The 17,858-nt window shown below is 37.2% G+C and overlaps 1 protein-coding gene across 3 annotated transcripts; it reads right to left on the minus strand.

Annotated features, from left to right (window-relative positions):
• Positions 1-7,278: 7,278 nt before the first annotated feature.
• Positions 7,279-17,679, minus strand: CEP55 (centrosomal protein 55). Of its 3 annotated transcripts, XM_072340438.1 has the most exons (9): positions 17,552-17,679; positions 17,252-17,444; positions 16,105-16,389; positions 13,385-13,450; positions 12,752-12,893; positions 10,483-10,787; positions 9,619-9,690; positions 8,677-8,802; positions 7,279-8,203 (listed from the first exon to the last, which is right to left on the minus strand). In XM_072340438.1, the coding sequence occupies exons 2-9, from the start codon at positions 17,432-17,434 to the stop codon at positions 7,997-7,999; spliced, it is 1,386 nt and encodes a 461-aa protein (XP_072196539.1). In that variant the 5' UTR covers positions 17,435-17,444; positions 17,552-17,679; the 3' UTR covers positions 7,279-7,996. The 3 variants fall into 3 exon arrangements, with proteins under 3 accessions (XP_072196539.1, XP_072196540.1, XP_072196541.1); XM_072340439.1 differs by having other exon boundaries at positions 10,483-10,784; positions 17,252-17,652; XM_072340440.1 differs by having other exon boundaries at positions 7,279-8,194; positions 17,252-17,652.
• Positions 17,680-17,858: the final 179 nt, after the last annotated feature.

The following is a 17,858-nucleotide window of genomic DNA, read 5'->3' on the forward strand; positions in this document are numbered from 1 at the left end:
TCACAATACTACTTTTTGGAATTCTTACACTAGGTTGAATTAGAGTCCTACCTGTTGTCCATGGTATGAGTTCTGGCAGAAGAAGCATTGTTAATCTAGACATAAGTAGAAAATACCATCTTTCTTTTCTCAGGATGAGAAAAGTTGCTCAAACACTAGAGGTGGCCTTCCTGCTTACACTCTGGGCTGGGAGGGAAGCATATGAATGGTCAAAAACAAGCAGATAATGCCTCGTAAAAGAAAATAAAATATTTTCAAGAACTGTGTAAACAGTTGTATAATTTCAGACAGCTCTAGATGAATGATTCAGTACAAATGCAAGTACTTAAGGTTTCTGTTAGAGGCTTTGACATACGGAGCTACACCCTTTAGATTTTCCTGTCAACTGTTGTTCTAAGTGAATGTTGTTCCAAGATGATGTATCAGCTCAACTTCATAAGGAGTTGCCTTTGCAGTGTTCTGGATGTGACTTCTGCAATGAACCTGTTACGTAATGGCATTAGTGGGGAACCCAGAACCCTGGCCACAATTTATATTCGTTCTACTATGGGCTGATCCTGTAAAACATAGCAAATCTTTAAAAACAGCAGATACCTTCCTCAACCTCACAGGCCTGGGTCTTTATACAAGCTGACAAGCTAGTCCCCAAAGTTGTGGGGGAATGGCGGTAGCAGTCATGTGGCCAGTTCCAAATAGGGACTAGGATGGAGGAAGGAACCATTGTTAGAAGTCTGTGCCTGTGCAGAAACTTGGAAGGCATTAAAGGAATGTGTAGTGAGCAGCTTACAAATGGTAGCAAAGATAGACGAAAATCATGTTATGTGTAAAATCTTCAGCCCCTTTGGTATCAATGAAAAATTAAATCAGAACCTGATCCTCTCAATTTAGGGTTAATTGGACACGCTGGAAATGTCCTTAGATGTGAACAAGAACTTTCTGGTATAAACCAGTTGTTACCCAGGAGTATCAAAGCAAAATGCTACTTTCAGAATACCATCTGTGAATGAGTTTCTCACTGCTGTTTGCACAAAATGCTTCAAAAGGGGACTGCAAAGGTGTATAAAAAAACAATCATATGACAGTGGGGTGTTATCAAATGAATTGGAGTTCTTTGTAAAAAAAAAAAACAAAAAACAAACAAACAAAAAAAAAAAACTTATTATTCATGGATCTAATGGATCCACTTACCTAAAATAATACTTTTCCCTCCATGAATTACAAAAGCTATGTTTGCCATTGGATAGCTACAATCATAGCAACCATCACAATGTGAAATCTGAGGAAGGGAGGAATCATAACCTTAATATAGCTATATAGCTACTCTTGCATTACTGTAATAGGTGGGTGCTGTGTGCAGTATAGAGTCCATGTGTGCTTATGAACAGGAAATGATTAGCAAAATGCTTGGAAACCTGTTATGATGTATCATTTTTCAACCTACTTCTCATTCAGAAGCAATGAAACGCAGAGACAACTCCAATCTCAGAGTTCTATACTGAATGAAAGCAGCAGGGATCTCTGAGGAGCTAGTTAGCTAGTCTCAGAGGTTACGTCTTGTTTCTTCTTTTTAATTATTTCTTTTTTGGTCCTGATTAAAAGCTCTAGTCTTTCCTTCTCTGTGGCAAGTAAGTGCTGTGTTACCTGATAGCATAAGCCAAGCTCAGTTTTTCAGATTGTTCCCCTGACAACCAAGAACTGTCATAACAGGTGGGGGTAGTTAAGCTTATTTATTTCTCGTGCATAAGAAATGCTCCCATAGAGAGGGACCTGGGCTAGGTGATGCTAGAGATTTTTTTTTATTATTATTATTATTTTTTTTTTTTTTCCCATTTGAACATGACCAAGGAAAGCTTTTCACCTTATTTATGTAATCTCTTGCATAGACATTCTTGTTTAGGTCTTTGGGCAGTATTTCCACGCACCCATGTCACAATAAGTAAATAACATTCACTTTTGTAACAGGTGTGTTGTATATTTACTGTTTGCTGAGCGTTATAAGTTCATTGTGGTAGAAATATTCTTTGTCTTCACAATAGAAGTTTCAAGCTGGCAGGTGACTCAAGCTATGTCTATATAATAAGAGTTTCAGCATAAGTTTCAGCACAGATTAGCTTTCTATTTTTTTTTTTTTTTTTTTTTTTTTTTTTTTTTTTTTTTTTTTTTTTTTAATGTACTGTACTTGTAGCTGTTCTGCTCCTAGACTGGAGTTGTTCTGTTTCCGTGCTTGGAAGAAGCTATGCTACTCAGTCAACAGTCTTCTTATTACATACAGTAAAGGAGGCATTTCTCTGTAAGCCAAGTGCATGTGTGAGTACAGAATCCATATAAGAGTAAGTTCTTCAGACAGTCATGATCTCTGTTAAGCTATACTCTAAGCAGAGGTTCATGAGGGTGTCTCAGCTCCAACTAGGCTCTTCTGACTGAATGTAGTTTCCTGTTTCCTCTAAGTTTAAGATACTGTATTACATTTACACGTCTTGTACCTGGACTTCAGGAGTTTATCACTGAATATAGGATATCAGGATGATTCATTCTGACACAGTAGAATGCCCTTACCAAGGAACTGAGATCTGAGCTAGGTGTATATAGAGTGCTGTAGTCTGATATTGAAGTTTCACTGAATTTTGCAGCACTGCTCTTCTCTTGCCAACCCTGCCCCAGCTCTGTGATATTAATTTTCAGCTGTGCATAAAGTTACTTACGTTCCTGCTGATGAGCTTTAATGCAGATCCACCAAAGAACAGACTATATTGTTCCTCTGAAGGATTTATAAGCACAAATTGTCATCAACCTGTCTTCTTCAGGAGATGTATTCTGAAAGTCTGAATACATCTGTGCACTGGATCGCACACAATGCAGAGATCATAAATGTCATCATTTTCTCTCATATCCCACAGACAGTGATTAGAGAATACTTTTATTTACAGATTGGCTTGCTCGCTTTCTGTTATATCTTAACTTAGAAGTGACTTGTTGACAACAGCGGAGGTTCTTCAGGTCAGAATCAGGATAAAAGCTTTAATTTTGAAATTTCTTCTTGAAGAGAAGGTTTGTGCTCAGGTAGCAAAGAATATGAGAGAAACAGAAAAGCCATCCTTGCAACACCAGTGAGAGAAATTACAGATAACTCCTTTAAGTTATGATGTAAAACCCTCTGACTTCCCAAGTGTAATGCTAAATCATATTAATTATTTCCCCCACTGCTCATGTTTTTTGTTATCTGCAGCTGTTTAGAGTCTGGTTACATTATAACTTGAAATGAGATAATTAAAGAGAAGCAACTTACAGCTTCTCGTAAGCCATGTCCAGACACATGGACACCTAAATTAGGCTGCAGTTTTCCATCTAATTGAATGAGATGATACTGACCAGATCATACTTGTTACATTAATAAAACTTGAGTTTTTGCTAATGCACTGTGCTTGCTCACTACTTTTGAGAATGTTAGAGAAACTAAACCTGGCTGCACTTCTGTCATGAAGCAAGCTGACACTGACTTGATAAAGTCCCAGACCTTGAAGGATGTTCTGAGGTTCTTTGTGTCACTTTAAGACACTTTTTCTTTTCTCACTTTAAGACTTTTTTATCTCATTTTAAGACTTCTCACTCAGCTTGAAACATTTAGGCTGCCAGTTGGCTGGACAGGCAACAGAAATGAACTCAGGTCCTTGGAATGGTTTAGAGAGTTTTATGTCACTATCCCTGTGGAGATTTTACAGCCTCGGTGAGCAGTGTTTCACTGCTCATCTATCCCAACCACCAGAATGATTTTCCTTATGTATGTCAGAGTTTCCTGTTGCAGTTTTAACCTTGTTACTCTTCTCACTAAGCACAGAAAGATTTCTTTCTTCTGCATGAAATGTCATTTTTCACAACATGTGGTCTTTGCTGGACCACATAGCCCCAGTTCTTGGCTTATTTGATAAGAAATCTGAAAGGCTTGCTACATTCTCATTAGCTCAAACTGTTCTTGAAATACAGTACTTGAAATTACATGTGGTAGTCCAGCTAAAACATTATTGACTAGAATTGCAAAAAATATGTGTAAAACATATGAGTCTGTTTATTCATTGTGTAAAACTGCTGTGCAGTCTTGTGAGTAGGATAACAAATCACACTCAGTTTCTGAAACTTCCCTGAGAATCTGATAAACTGTCATACTACTGATTTTGCTTTTAGATAGTTGATCGTTTGTACCTGTAATAGTTATTGCATTTGTCCTGTTTGTTTCAGCTCATTCGTCTTGACAAACTGAAAATTAATGCTGTCCTCTGAAGAGCTCTTAGTCCCTACCTTGGGTTACTTCAGACTTCATATATACAGTGTTGCAGCATCACGTACATCATCTGTGAAAATCCAAAGTAGTTTTGGAAACAGATAAATTTACCTGGAATTGCCTAACACATTCCTTACTTAACCACTTCATATTTTCAAAGGAGTTCAAGGGGAACCTAGGAGAGAAATCCACTGAGAGCTACTAACATGTGGGAACTTTGTCTGGCTCTCAAAGTCTGAGATTTTCAGGTCTCAGAGATCAGTGAGATACATCACCTGTCCTTATACTTGACATCCACTTGAGATTGCTTGTCAGAGATACTGTATGTTCTGACCACGTAAGTCAGAGCAGAGATCCACCTTTAGCTGCACTGATGTTCTAGTAGCTATGAATTATTGATACTTAATTAAATATTATAGTTTTTCAACTACTTATGCTTCCTGTGGTATAGGCTAGAGGAAATAATTATTTCCCTGCATTAAGAAACTAGCATTTGAGACTAAAGTCTATGTTAGCATATCTTTTTTTCCCCTTTCCGCAGCACTTTCTTGGTAAGGAAGCTGCAAGTGTGTGATAGGACTCCAAGTGCCATTCTGACAGTCTGTTTTGTTTTTTTCCAGGAATCAAAGATAGGTTGATTTTCTCTGTTCCTATAGCTTTTCTTCTTCCTTGTTGGGTATCATGGGTTTTTTTGTTTGTTTTAATTTCCTCTGAGTCTTTTAAAATCCCTCCACTGTCCTTGTCTGGTAGATGCATAACTACTCAACCTTATATTGTGTCTTGAAAATAGCCCACACAGACGTCCCCAGTGACAGTGGCTCTTTTTGATACATGGAGACTTTCAACAAGACTATTCCTTACTGCAGGGAGCAGATCCACTGGGCTACCTAATTTTGTCATGCTTTTCAAATTAGAGGAAAGAAAAGATTTAGAACTGCTGCAAGTAGTGTTGCTATGCACTGCAGTTTGTCTTATAAGATAGTGTATCTTTCTTATATAATTTTAATCATTTTCACAATAAAACCAACTGCTAACTCTAATCTTAGCCATTCAAGCACATATAAGATGTGGAAACTAATAGATTGATTGACAGTTTAAAATGGAACTGCCACATTTTCATTACTTGTAATCTCTCACATTTTATTACAGAGATATCACAAGGGCAGCAATATTCCCCATAATCTTGTCTTGAGAACAACACCTAATTCCTGGTAGCATTAGCTGCCAAACAGAAGCAGCCAGTTCTCTAAATATTTGTGTGGTTGATCGTGATTCTTTTATAGCATTACAGGCACTATGCTTTCCTGCCATAATATATTTGATTGGTTAAAGTGGCTTATAATATAGCTTGCCTAAACATCTGTAAAACAGCTGTTGGCACAGAGCAAATAACTGCACAAAAGATCATAAAAATCAAGAGTAAGACAGCTGCACAAGCAAATAAGTGATGAAGAGTCAGTTGAATGGTTCAATGAATACAACCTTACGCTGATAAGTAAGAGCTATTTTTCAGTTGCTGTTACATCATTAGAAATAGTCCTCGTGTAAAGAGACAGTAGTCAGGCACTGGAATGGCTGCCCAGGGAGGTGGTGGGGTTGCCATCTCTGGCAGCATTCAAGAGGTGTCTGGATGAGGAGCTATGAGATATGGTTTAGTGGCTTGTAGTGCAACAGTACAAGACTTGCAGGTCCTTTCCAACCTTGTGATTCTATGTTAGGCTCAGTATAACTTCTTTCCAATCACACTTCATCACATCAAAAGCACTTAATTCACTTTCCATTTACAAAGAACCATGTATGTGAAAGCCAGGATTAATACGCTGTATTAATCCATAAGCTTTCCTAGACTGGTATCCTTGTATGATGCAGACATCACAGTTTTTGCAATGTTGAAATGCAGTTGTGTTAAAATTCAGTTACTTGAAATGGATGCAATCAAGAATAGACTGCTGAAACTGAAAATACAAAAAGTGCTTGAGATATCAGCTTTTTTTTCCATCTCTTTTTTAAAATTCTTGCCTTAATAATTAAGCTTACAGCTAAGTCCTGGCAGTGAGACAAGCATTAGGTACAAACCCATCTTTTGTAGACATTAAAAAAAAGACTTCAGTCTTAGACTCCATCACTTCCAGTGACCACAAAAGAGACAATGATATGACCTGCATGCTTTATGAAAGAGTCAGAGTTCCCTTCTATGGTTGGTAATGCTAACAAACAAACTTGAGATTGTGCCTTCAAAGTATGACTTCTCATCCACAGGAATGTCATTTTGCTGGTTTTCAAACAACATCAATGCTGTACAAATGTATCATTACATTCTCTTATGTTGTGCTTACACAGGTCTAAACATGTTAAAGTCCAGAGCAGGTGTTGGAATAAACAAGACACTCTAAAAGATATCAGGTTATCAACTTTATCTGAATCCCCTGCATTTAATACTAAATAACTGAGCAGCAGCTAATGAGCTGCAGCCTTTCAGTCCTCCTTAATAACACCAGCTTTAATGAGAAAGTGTTTTAGGCTAATTTAAGAAAGTCTCAGAATTATTGCAGAAGACCTGCAAGCAGGCAAACTTATTTCATCTATAATACATAAAAGATCAGAATTTATTGCAGAAACTATGCTGAATATACAGCTGGGAATAGAGTACTAGCTGATTAATATGTTGTGAAAAGACACCTAACCTAAGCTTCTAAAAAAGGTAGTTTAATAAGTGATTAAGGTCATTAGGTTGGAATGAAAAGCGTGGTTATCCGGAATTTAAAAGTTAGGAGGATGTGAAATGAAGAGAATTTCTATCATGACAAAACCTTAGGATTCCGAAGCAGTTTGCTTTACTTCTTACTTCACCACCTCTTTACTAAATAGTAGCAGTATGCTTTCTTGCCAATTGTCAAAGAAAAAACTTAGCCTGACAATCAGTAAAATTGTATCACCGCTTCTCAATTGTCTTTAAATATTAGCTTTTAATAATATGATGCAATATTATAATAGTAATTGGAAACAACTTTGAAAATAGCGCATACATACAAATAATGTTTAACCATTCAAGAGTAGGGAGAACCTTATGGGCTCGATACACAAAATTTTACAGCAAACTATGATGAAAAAAGAGACACTGGCTAACAATTCCAAATGGTACACCAGAGATAGACTTACTTTACAGTCTGAGTGCAGGTAATTTGCTGGTCTCAGCAAACCACAGAATTGTAAGAGAATTTATCTTAATTTTTGCTTTTCAAGTAGTCCTCAATTTCATCATTCTTATGATAACAGCTTAGACTTCGCTACAGATAAAATGAGGAAAATGCTCACAACAAACCCAGGTTTACAGTAGATTTTAAGAAAGAATTGTGCTGTGATCACAAGTCAATAAACACTCCATGTTCTGTCTGTTTCAGAACTGGATATGCCAAGTACTAATCTGACACAATAGGTACATTTTTACTGCTCTTGTTTTTAATAGTGCAAAAGAAAAATCAGTAGTTTACTATATGAAAATAGCCCTAATTCTACAAATATTTCCATTTTCAAGCAAAACTGCAAAGACCATTCCCACAAGAGTCAAGTGGAATATTTGAGGCCAAATAAGTTACTGTTTTCATTGAACAGAAATAGAGTCCTTCATACAACCTTAAAAGAAAAGTTTAACAAAAATATTTTGCCTTTTAAACAGTATTTTGGCAATGCATAGAGAACAAATGCAAGTCCATTTGGAGCTCAGGCTGTACAGAAATCAATATGCGCTAATAATTCTCTGTGCTGGCTTGTTGGATACTGTGCTTTACATCTGGGACACTCAAGGAAACTTTCATCAAGGAGATTTGAATGTTTCAGGGAAGGACTACTATCATATGCTGCAATCTTCTCTTCAAACACATCTTGCAAATCATCTTGTGGTTCCGTAAGTCCACACTCCTGGAGCATCTGGAAAAAGAAAAGCCTTAGTAAAGAATTGGGGCATGCTCACATGAGGTTCTGGTCACATAGATGTAGGACAAAAAGATATTTGATGGCGCATAAACCACACGTTACATACAGCAATAAAGACAAAATTTTAAAGATGGCTAAATGCAGTTATGTTACTTGCATTAATAACAAGGGGCAGTATGGACCTGTTGAATAATTTTAATACCATATTTGAATTAGACAGCAGATGCTTCTCTGCAGGCTATTTAACACAGGCTTTCCATAACATCTCATTAAATACACAGAGAAGATAGAGTATATCAATTACATTATAGCAGTATTTAATGCATATTCGTAGTTTGAAGTATCTTCTCTCCTTCATGAACCACTGAATGAAAACGTGAGTCCTGCCACTTTAAACATGTGCAGCAGCTACCAGAAATGAATTAAAAAAAATAAATGAATTGACCTACAAGTTATTCAGTACATACCAGAGGTTCAAGACGAGTTATTTGCTCTCTAGACTTGAACAGTTCTTTATAAATTTTGTTTAACTGATGCTTCAAGTTCTGGCGGTCAATCTTTTCATTCTCCAAGTCTGCAGTGCATATTTGGATCTTGCAACACCACAATGGGAAAGGAATTAAAAGTAGAATTATTAAGAAAATGGTGGAAGAAGGGTGATTTTTCCATCTGTGTATTTAAAGCTTAACTTACAATCATTCCCTAAAATATGTTAATATTATATGTCATTTCTTGCTTTCAGTGGAAATTATATGCTCAATTATGAAAATAACTAGAGGTAGAATTAAATATTATTTTGATTGAAGGATATTTCATCTGTCTCACACTCCTAAACTGAAGATCTTCTGGAAAAGCGTATAGGGGAAGTTCCCCCCTTCATCCCCCAAAATGCCAGTTTCTACTCCATGATCTTTGTTGTTGCTATCTGAAAAAAAAAACTATGGGCAACACTATACCAGAGCTTACAAACGTTCAACATTTTCTCCCAAGGACTTAAGTTAGATCTCTAAAAACTTCCTTGAAATAAATAAATAAATAAATAAATAAAATCAGGGAGCAGACAGCAATGCAGTTATTTGTAAGTTACAAATTTCAATGAGCTGATTAGTTTTAGGATGTTTCCCAGACCTAATTTGAGACTGTACAGTTTATATGTATTTGAACAAGTGATCGTACAGAAAGTAGCATTTGGTTTTAGTTGAAGCCTCTTACAGATTTCCTCTGGAAAACATAATATTTAGAAGCACTGGGATCACCCAGAGTTGCATGTTAGTATCTATTATTACTTTAATATACTATTTATTCTTAAATTTGAAGTACAATATGCACAAAGACTTTCTAGAACAACTTAAGTATCAGGTTATTGAAATAAAAAAAATCAAGTCACATCTGAATATGTAACTTCGTACCTGTTGTTCCAACAAAGCTATCCTAGCATGTTCCTCCTGCTGTTTGAGCAAGGACTTACGAAGAAGCTGTACCTATAAGGCAAAAAAGCAATTTCCATGTACAATAAGTCTAAGAAAAAATTCCCAAGGAGGAATGGAACTAAAATTCTGTATTCCAGTGCCAGCAGAAAACGTGTCTATTTTACAGCAACCAAACAGGATTCAAATACCTCTCCTTCCTTGGGGAAAACCCCAGGAAAAATGCTATCACTGTAAAGAATAGGGAAGAAGGTAGATTAATATTTTACCAAGAAAAAAAAGCCAAAACCAACCGAACTTTCCCAGGTGGTTGGCAGAGCAGAAAAATACATGTATAAAACAGCCTATGTTTAAACTAACATGTCATGATAATGCTACTGTTTTTAAGAAGCATCTTCTTTTAAACAGAACTGAAAAGTTAAAAGATACTGGACTATAAGGTATTAATTAAATGCATTTATAAGATATCCTTCATTAACAGAACATATCAAGCTTATACAATGAATGCTTTTGTTCTGTTCAAAAGTATAAAATAACAGCTAATTATCAACCAGTGATAGCCACTAGCCTCTTCATCAAAGACATGACTGCATGTCCAGAAGAAAGTTTTATTAGCACCAGGATGCTGACAGGAATACTTTGTTTTATTTTACCACTGTAGTTATCCAAACAGGGAGTCCTTGTGATTATTCCAAACAAAATGTAAGTAGCAGATTATTATTTTTAACATAAAAATACAGCATATGCATGTTTTCTCAACTCTTCTCAACCGCATAGGTAAGGAAAAGTCAGTGGGCTCAAGAAAAAGGAGGGAAGAATCAAGAACTTCAGTTTTTATCTGCCTACCTGAGATAAGAGATCTTCAGACTTTTTCTTTTCCTCTCTCAGCTGTACTTTAATACTTTCGTTTTCTTGTTTTAGCATCTGTATTTTCTCTTCTTTAATTTTGTTTTCATTTTCTTGATCCTTCATTTCAACAATCTGTTGCGACTGCAGTAAGGCATTTAAGTTCATTATTTCTTGTCGTCTTTGTTCGTACTTCTTTTTGAACTCATTAAGTTCACATTTCAACTGGGTTACGGTGCATCTTTCAGCTTCAAGATCACTCTTCACATTTTGTAAGAGCTGATCATAATGTTTTTCCTTTTCTTCTTGTAGATGACGTTAATGAGACAAATATGGAGAGAATACAGGAAAAAAACAAAACCACTTCAGAAGCAGAGCACCAAACTCTTGATAGCATTTTGAAGCATCCTGATATAAAATTGACATTTTAGGCTGTTACACAGCCTAGATTATTGCCAAACTAAATTAAAACAGCTTTATAAACTTCTAAAGCAGACAAATCTTCTCCAAGGATTGTTACTGGAAAACAGCAACTTGGCTTCCACGTAGTGCCACAGCCACTTCCCTTCACTAACTGTTATAGCAGTGTTACAGCATTTGCCCTGGCTACACAAGCTGCTTGGTCCCATTGATAGTTCTTATGTGGCCTCATGCATTACAGCAAAACATTAAAGATCAAAAGATACTAGAATCTCATGTTTAGATTCAGGCTCCTTAGTCAAGGTTCTATCATTACTCTCTCCGTAGAGACACCCTGGGGGTCTTATAACTTCTGCTCTATCACCACACAAAATGGAATATCTGTTCTCTTCAAATTGTATGTGATCACTTCTACATTGCATTTAAAGGAAACGGAAGTAGGTCTTTTGATCAAGAATCCCTGCTTCTTGGCTAATGACCTTTGCTTAAATCACAGTTAAAATAGTTTGTGCTTGTTGACCCAAGAAAAACTTCTAACTAGGAAAAAGAAGTGCTCCATAGAAATTCAGAATATAAAGTATACCCAGAAGCAAAATACAGAATGCTGTTATTTACAGTCCCTTGTGATTTCTGATACTCAAGTTCTTGTCTTGTGTGCTTCTCCTGTTCAGTGCTTCCCTTATGTTCTTTAAAGTGTAATTTACTAGGGAAGGTTTCTTGCTCGAATGTTCAACACTCACCACCTAAAGTTAAGCCTTAAATGTATGTATATATATATATATGATTTCTATTGCTTTGGCAGGGGAGTTGGACTCGATCTCTAGAGGTCCCTTCCAACCCCTACAATTCTGTGATTCTCTGTGATTCTATTGCTGTCTAGTTGCTTGAAGAGAAATGCTCACTCCCTTATTCCATGTTTCTTGGCTGTTTTGATGACAAAGCTTTGACCACAGTAACTCTGATTACTTCATCTAGTGAGCTACTACAGTCTGCCCTCTCTCCAATACACTGTTCATAGATTCTTAAATAAAAAGAAGATTAAAAATGATATTTCACAGTTCTCTGTAAGGTTACCAGCAGCAATAGAGAAACTGCATATTAATTACAAAGTGATAATTACCCATAGGCATGTTATTACTCCAGGTGAGGATAGTTCTATTTCATAAATCTACCTTGCAGAACAGCTGCAGTATGAACCTGATAATTTGACATTAAAAGGAAGCCAACTCCTTCTGGCTCTTCTATTCAAGATTTTAATTTTACTCTACAAGCTAGTCAAGTGTGACTCAGGTCAATCTGACTACACAGTATTGAGAAGGTGCTTACTGAGGAACTCCACAATGAGGAAGTGAGCTAGAGGTAACCAGATCCATTATTGCAAAACATTCTGGACAAGTGTCAAAACCTATCATAGATGCCAAATGATCTGTTCAGATGAATAAAGAACATGTCAGGCTTGAGTCATTTTTAATAATATTTATTTTGAAAGAAACAGACCGATACACACCTAGCCAGTAAATTCTTAATGCTTCCTTTATGGAGGCTAAGAGTGTACTTTGAAGGATGGGAGATATGCATATATTTGCCTCGACACTTTTTGCAAACAGAAAGGTGGCCAATAAACTGTCAAAGCTTTTAAAAAATGTTTGGTGAAGTAGATAGGAACAAGATTGATCAAATAATGCATCTAAAAAACAGGAAGCAGAGAAATTCAAAAGTTTTACCATTAAGTAATCAAAATACTATGAAGAAAGTCATGATTGTTGCTATTGTTTATGAGAAATGTATTTTATAGATAATTATAGTTTGGGTTACTCACAGGGGAAAAAAAAAAAAAAAGAATCAATACCTTCTGCATTAGATTCTTTGGGTTGTTGCTGACTAACAGTTTCTGACCTCTGTTCAAGTTCAAAGATCCTTCCCAGCAGTCCCCTGACATACGCTTCACGTTGCTGGTCATACAGTAACCACTGCTGGTTTTTCTCAAGAGCCTTTGTGGAAAATAAAAATAAAATAAAGCCTCTGGTACTTCACCAGATTTGAAAGCATCATTCACCTCATTTCTTAAAGAGAAAAACTGCACATCGTACACTTGTTTAAAGAAAAGCTACTTATTTCCCCTGAAAACCGCATTAATCTTGTCTGCACAATTAATAAAACCCTTCTTGGTGTTACTGAGCATAAGTTAAAGATGCATCAATATTAAATTCTGATTGGCTTGTTTACTGGAGTAATCACTGAAAGATTTCGATGAGTCATGCCTCAGTGAATTAACCTTTCACTTTGTCAAATACAGTGGAATAAGTTAATGCACTACGACTTAGATTCATATGTCAGATATCTTCTTAGCCGCTTTATCTGATATTATCTTCTATCATACCCTCTGAGGTCCCATTCTAACCAAGAATATATATGATAACAGTTACATTCTAATACATCGCGATACATTATTTCACATGGAATGCTGCACAGGAGAACTTACATCTTTTAGCTGTTTCTCAACTTCGCTAAGATCAGTTGAAGACCCAGGGCTGTTTGTTACAGCTTCCTACAGATGAAGAGCAATCAGTTAGCATTCTTTAAAATAAAAGAAATAAAATAGTTCAGTTCTGTACTATTAATCTCAGAGTTGACATAAGGGTAGTTTAAAATTTAGGCAGATGCATTTACCTGACACTTGAATTAAAAAATTGTTCTATTTTTAGAAGAAACTAAATTGCATGGAAAAAACATCTCTTTTTAAAATCTCCTGGAAAATACAGAACAAATCTCTCAATTTAGTTCACGGAATAACAGTTACATTAAAACATTTCATAAAAACACCACTTTTTTTTTGGTTGAACTTTTGTCTCGTGAAAGGAAAGCTTCTGAAGAATTGAAGTATCTACAGTTTTTATTTAAATGAGAAAAATTTAAGTTATTTCTTTTTATTTTTATATCATCATTATACCAGTTTGACAATAAAACAGACCAATAGGAAACCAGAGAGCTTAAGCTTCTTTGAGATAATCATAGGATTATAAACACCTGGAAAACGATGCCTGTTCAGAATCATAAGGACATAAGGTTTTCCAAGGCCCGATCCACAGCAGAGCACTTAAAATGTGAGTTCCACAGTCCTTTAGCCCCACTTAGCACTGAAAATCCATTAAACATTTAACCTTTGTTCATAGTATGTTGTTCATTCACCACACAATAGAAAGCTTTTCCAAGTTGTGTACATAAGCCAGCAGAACTTGTAAGGACATGAATGGAGATTATGAGCTAAATCCAACTACATATTTCTAAAGTGTTCCTGTTATTTGTTGAACATGATTTAGAACAAGTTTCATAGCTGTAAAATACAAGAGATTTTAAAGTTGGACACAGTTATTAAAGCTCAGTTCTTCCCAATAGGATTTAGATTCACCGCAGCTGTTCAAATTCTTATTTCTGTAAATATTAGAACTTGTACATCAATGAAAACTGTACTACTCCAAGTTGTCATACAGCCAAGTTCTTTCCACTTTGGAGTATACCTGTTGTTTGTGCATCGCCTAGCAGTTTTAAAGAAACACTGCTCAATTTGTTTTCAAATTTCCCCAAAATATTCAGCAAGAAAGTCTAAAAACATTGTTGTCCTCCACTAATATATCAGCAAAAATTTACAAGTGCTGATTTTAAACTAAAAAGTTTGACAATTAGAATCCACTTTAAACAGTGCAGAATGTCTTCCTTCAGGCTCTTTTCACCAATTGAGAGCAAGTGATTCTAAAATAAGAGTGTAACTTCCAGCATTACCAAAAAACCTCCTGAACACTTCACTGCTGAGGTAAGTAGTAATTACTCTTTAAACCTCCTATTTTGTACCTGAGATTGAAAGATACACTTCCTGCTTAAAACTCCTTAACTGAGAACTGAAGACTCAACACAGAGATTAAGTGGTGGTCTTTACACTTCAAAATCAAGAAGGATTCTGCAAGATACAGGATTCTTTGCTCTTGCTGTTTTTTTAAAATGACCTACTATCTTGGTATGCCACTAAACCTTTCTGCAGAGTCAAAATATTAGATAGGCTAGATTATGTGTACTACCACTTAACTGTAACTTTGTGCTGCCTGTAGGATACTATGCTAGATGCAATAAGGAAAGTCCACACAGAGCATCCTACTGTTCAGAGTAGTTTTGCTATTGCTGTGGTACAAATTCCTGTAGTGGTAACTAGATAAATAAATCCATGGACATGGACAGCATAAAAACAACACTGAATGAATGTAAGTTTAAAATTTTCTCTAACACTCTTCAGTGTGCTTTGAAATTAGACATAAAACCACTAGGTGTAATGTGTTTATTTCCTAAGATATATATTTGTATCCTACTGAATAGCAAAGTATTATAATTGAAACTGAACAGATTAAATAAACCACCAACCTAACACGATTGATAAAAGCTGAATTTCTAGAAATTGCTGAACTTCATTATATTGCTTGTTGAACTAGCACCATCTACAGGTTGCAAACTGAAAGAGACTTACAGGCAGCTCCTTTCAAGTACTGAGCTCTGTGCGCTCTCTAGTGAGACAATACTGCATTTTACATAGAGCCTTATAATAGGCAAAAAAACAAACAGAGCAAACAGAATGCACTCATAAAGGTAACAAAGTGCCTGACACCACAACTATTAACGAGTTTAAAAGAAAAATTATTACTTTATCTTCTGTTCTGCTGAAGCATTTATCATGCATTATGCCACGTAAACGATAGGCAACTTATTTTAACCAAGGAATAAATGAAGACTTGCAAAGAACAGAGAGAATAAAGGCATTCTCATTTACCCTGAGTTAAATAGGTGGGGAGTTTAGCGCTTCTTTATTAAGGCCGCATGTCTATTGCTGCTGCCTTCCCACTCTGCTTACTCATTGAGCATACAAATCCATGAAGGGTACAGTGTCTGCTAAAGCAATAGCAGGTCAATCCATACCAGACCACCAGTCACACCTGCCTGCAAAGCAGGAAAAGAATTCCCAGCTGCGCTGCTAGAAACTGTACTCCCTGTCTGTTTATTTAGTGGTCAGTCTGGATACCACCTGTTGTGTTATATGCTGAAATCTTATATGAAGACTCATAAGATTAAAATTTGCATTTTATAAAATATAAAGGTGCTCAGTGGGTGAAAATTCCAAGTCTAACCTGTAAGCAATTACTATATGTCTTCAGTGCTTACCTGGGATGTCTGAGAACTACCAGTTCTGTTCTCAATCTCAGAACATTTTGCAGTAATAGTGGATAAATTACATTTTAATTGGTTCATTTCTTCTGATAAAGAACTAAGTAGTTGTTCTCTCTTTTCTGCTTCCTTCATTTTTTCTTCTAGTTGACTGTGTAATGAGGAGACTTCACTGTTCTTGTTTTTGGACTTAAGCCTGTCTCTTAGGTTTTGGATTTCTTTGTCCTTCTCTCCAAGAAGATGGTTGTATTTTTCTTTTTCTTTTTCAAGGCAAAGTATTTTCTAAATGAAACAAAGAAGCGGCACCAATGAGTAAACATCTGCATATACAGCAGTAACATTAGCAGGTGCACAGCAGTTCAAGATATTCAGTTTGAAACGTTGTCTCTGCTTAGTTACCTGACAAAACTACTATTTTATAAAACAGACAACACTACAGCAACCACCCAAAATATTCCAAACGATTCTAACAGTGTGCAGCAGGGGAAACAAAGAAATAACGCAGAGAACTACATTTCAGACTTGGTAAGCAGCTTTGCTTATGAATACAAATCACTGTGGTATAAGAGTGGCTATAGAGTCATTCAAAGGTGGCAGAGAAACTTGAAGCATTCACATTTTATTAGACCTCACTTCAGGAAGGGCTTGACCACACCCAATACTGACAGGAGCTAAAACACTGATGCCTAACGGTGTGCCTGAGCATGCCTGTGACTGTCCACGTGTAAACTGGTAGCCAGCTATCAAGTAACCAACATTCAGCATAAAACATGCTCCATCATACACCAGAAATGCACAATAGGAATTTGCCATGGCAAGAAGCCATAACTGGTACTTAGACCAGCGTGAGAACTGACATTACAGTACAGACACATCAAAACCATTACGATGAGGCCCAGAAATACTGTGCCTAGTCTGCTAAGCACATCCCTTGAGTGAGTCCACTTAAAGCATCCCAGTGCTTTAGGAAAGCTTGACAGCATCACGTATCAAATACAACTTCTTTACCTAAAGCCACAGATTTACCTCTAACGGACCACAAGGTACAGAAGTTGGCACGGAATAACAACATAAAGAATTAGTTATGGTTTTATTTAACCGCGGCTGAAGGCGCTTGGCAGCCTTGTCGCAGCGCACCCCTCACCTCCTGCAGGCGGCTCCGCTCCGGGTCCTCAGCTCGGCCCTTCCCTTTGGTGACCTCCTCCAGGGATTTCCTCAGGGCTGCGTTCTCCTGCTTGTACTTCTGCAGATCGCTGTCCGGCCTGGAGCTGCCGGACTTTAAGCCCCATTTGCCGATAATGACGCTTTTGGCCGCCTTGGAATTCATTGTCCGGCGCCTGCACAGACAAACACGCAGAAACGCCTCAACGTTTCTCACGCTGAGCTCGAACGCCGCAGTGCTCGCAGCTCCCGCAGCACCGCACACCTCACAGCGCTCACTCACCGTCCCCCCCCAGCGGATCAGGGCAGCCCACGGAGCAATAGAATAGGGCCGCCCCGCTCAGGCCCGATTTCGCTTCCGCGAGTTTGAATGCCGCGGCTGGATCATCGTCACTTCCGCCCATAGCGCCTCGCAAGCGAAGCAAGAAGTACGGCGTCACCCGAGGCTCAAAACAGAGCGAGGGTTGGTGAGCGCTTCTGCGAGGGGCGGGGCTGAACTGCACGTGCTGCCTAGGCCAGGTGGCCGCTAACGGCCAGCGATGCGCTGCTGCAGGCTTGAGAGGAGGCTTCCCATTGGCTGCCGTGGCGGT

The sequence above is a fragment of the Excalfactoria chinensis genome, chromosome 6 (assembly GCF_039878825.1).
Source record: "Excalfactoria chinensis isolate bCotChi1 chromosome 6, bCotChi1.hap2, whole genome shotgun sequence".
In the NCBI taxonomy this organism is placed as follows: Eukaryota; Metazoa; Chordata; class Aves; order Galliformes; family Phasianidae; genus Excalfactoria; species Excalfactoria chinensis.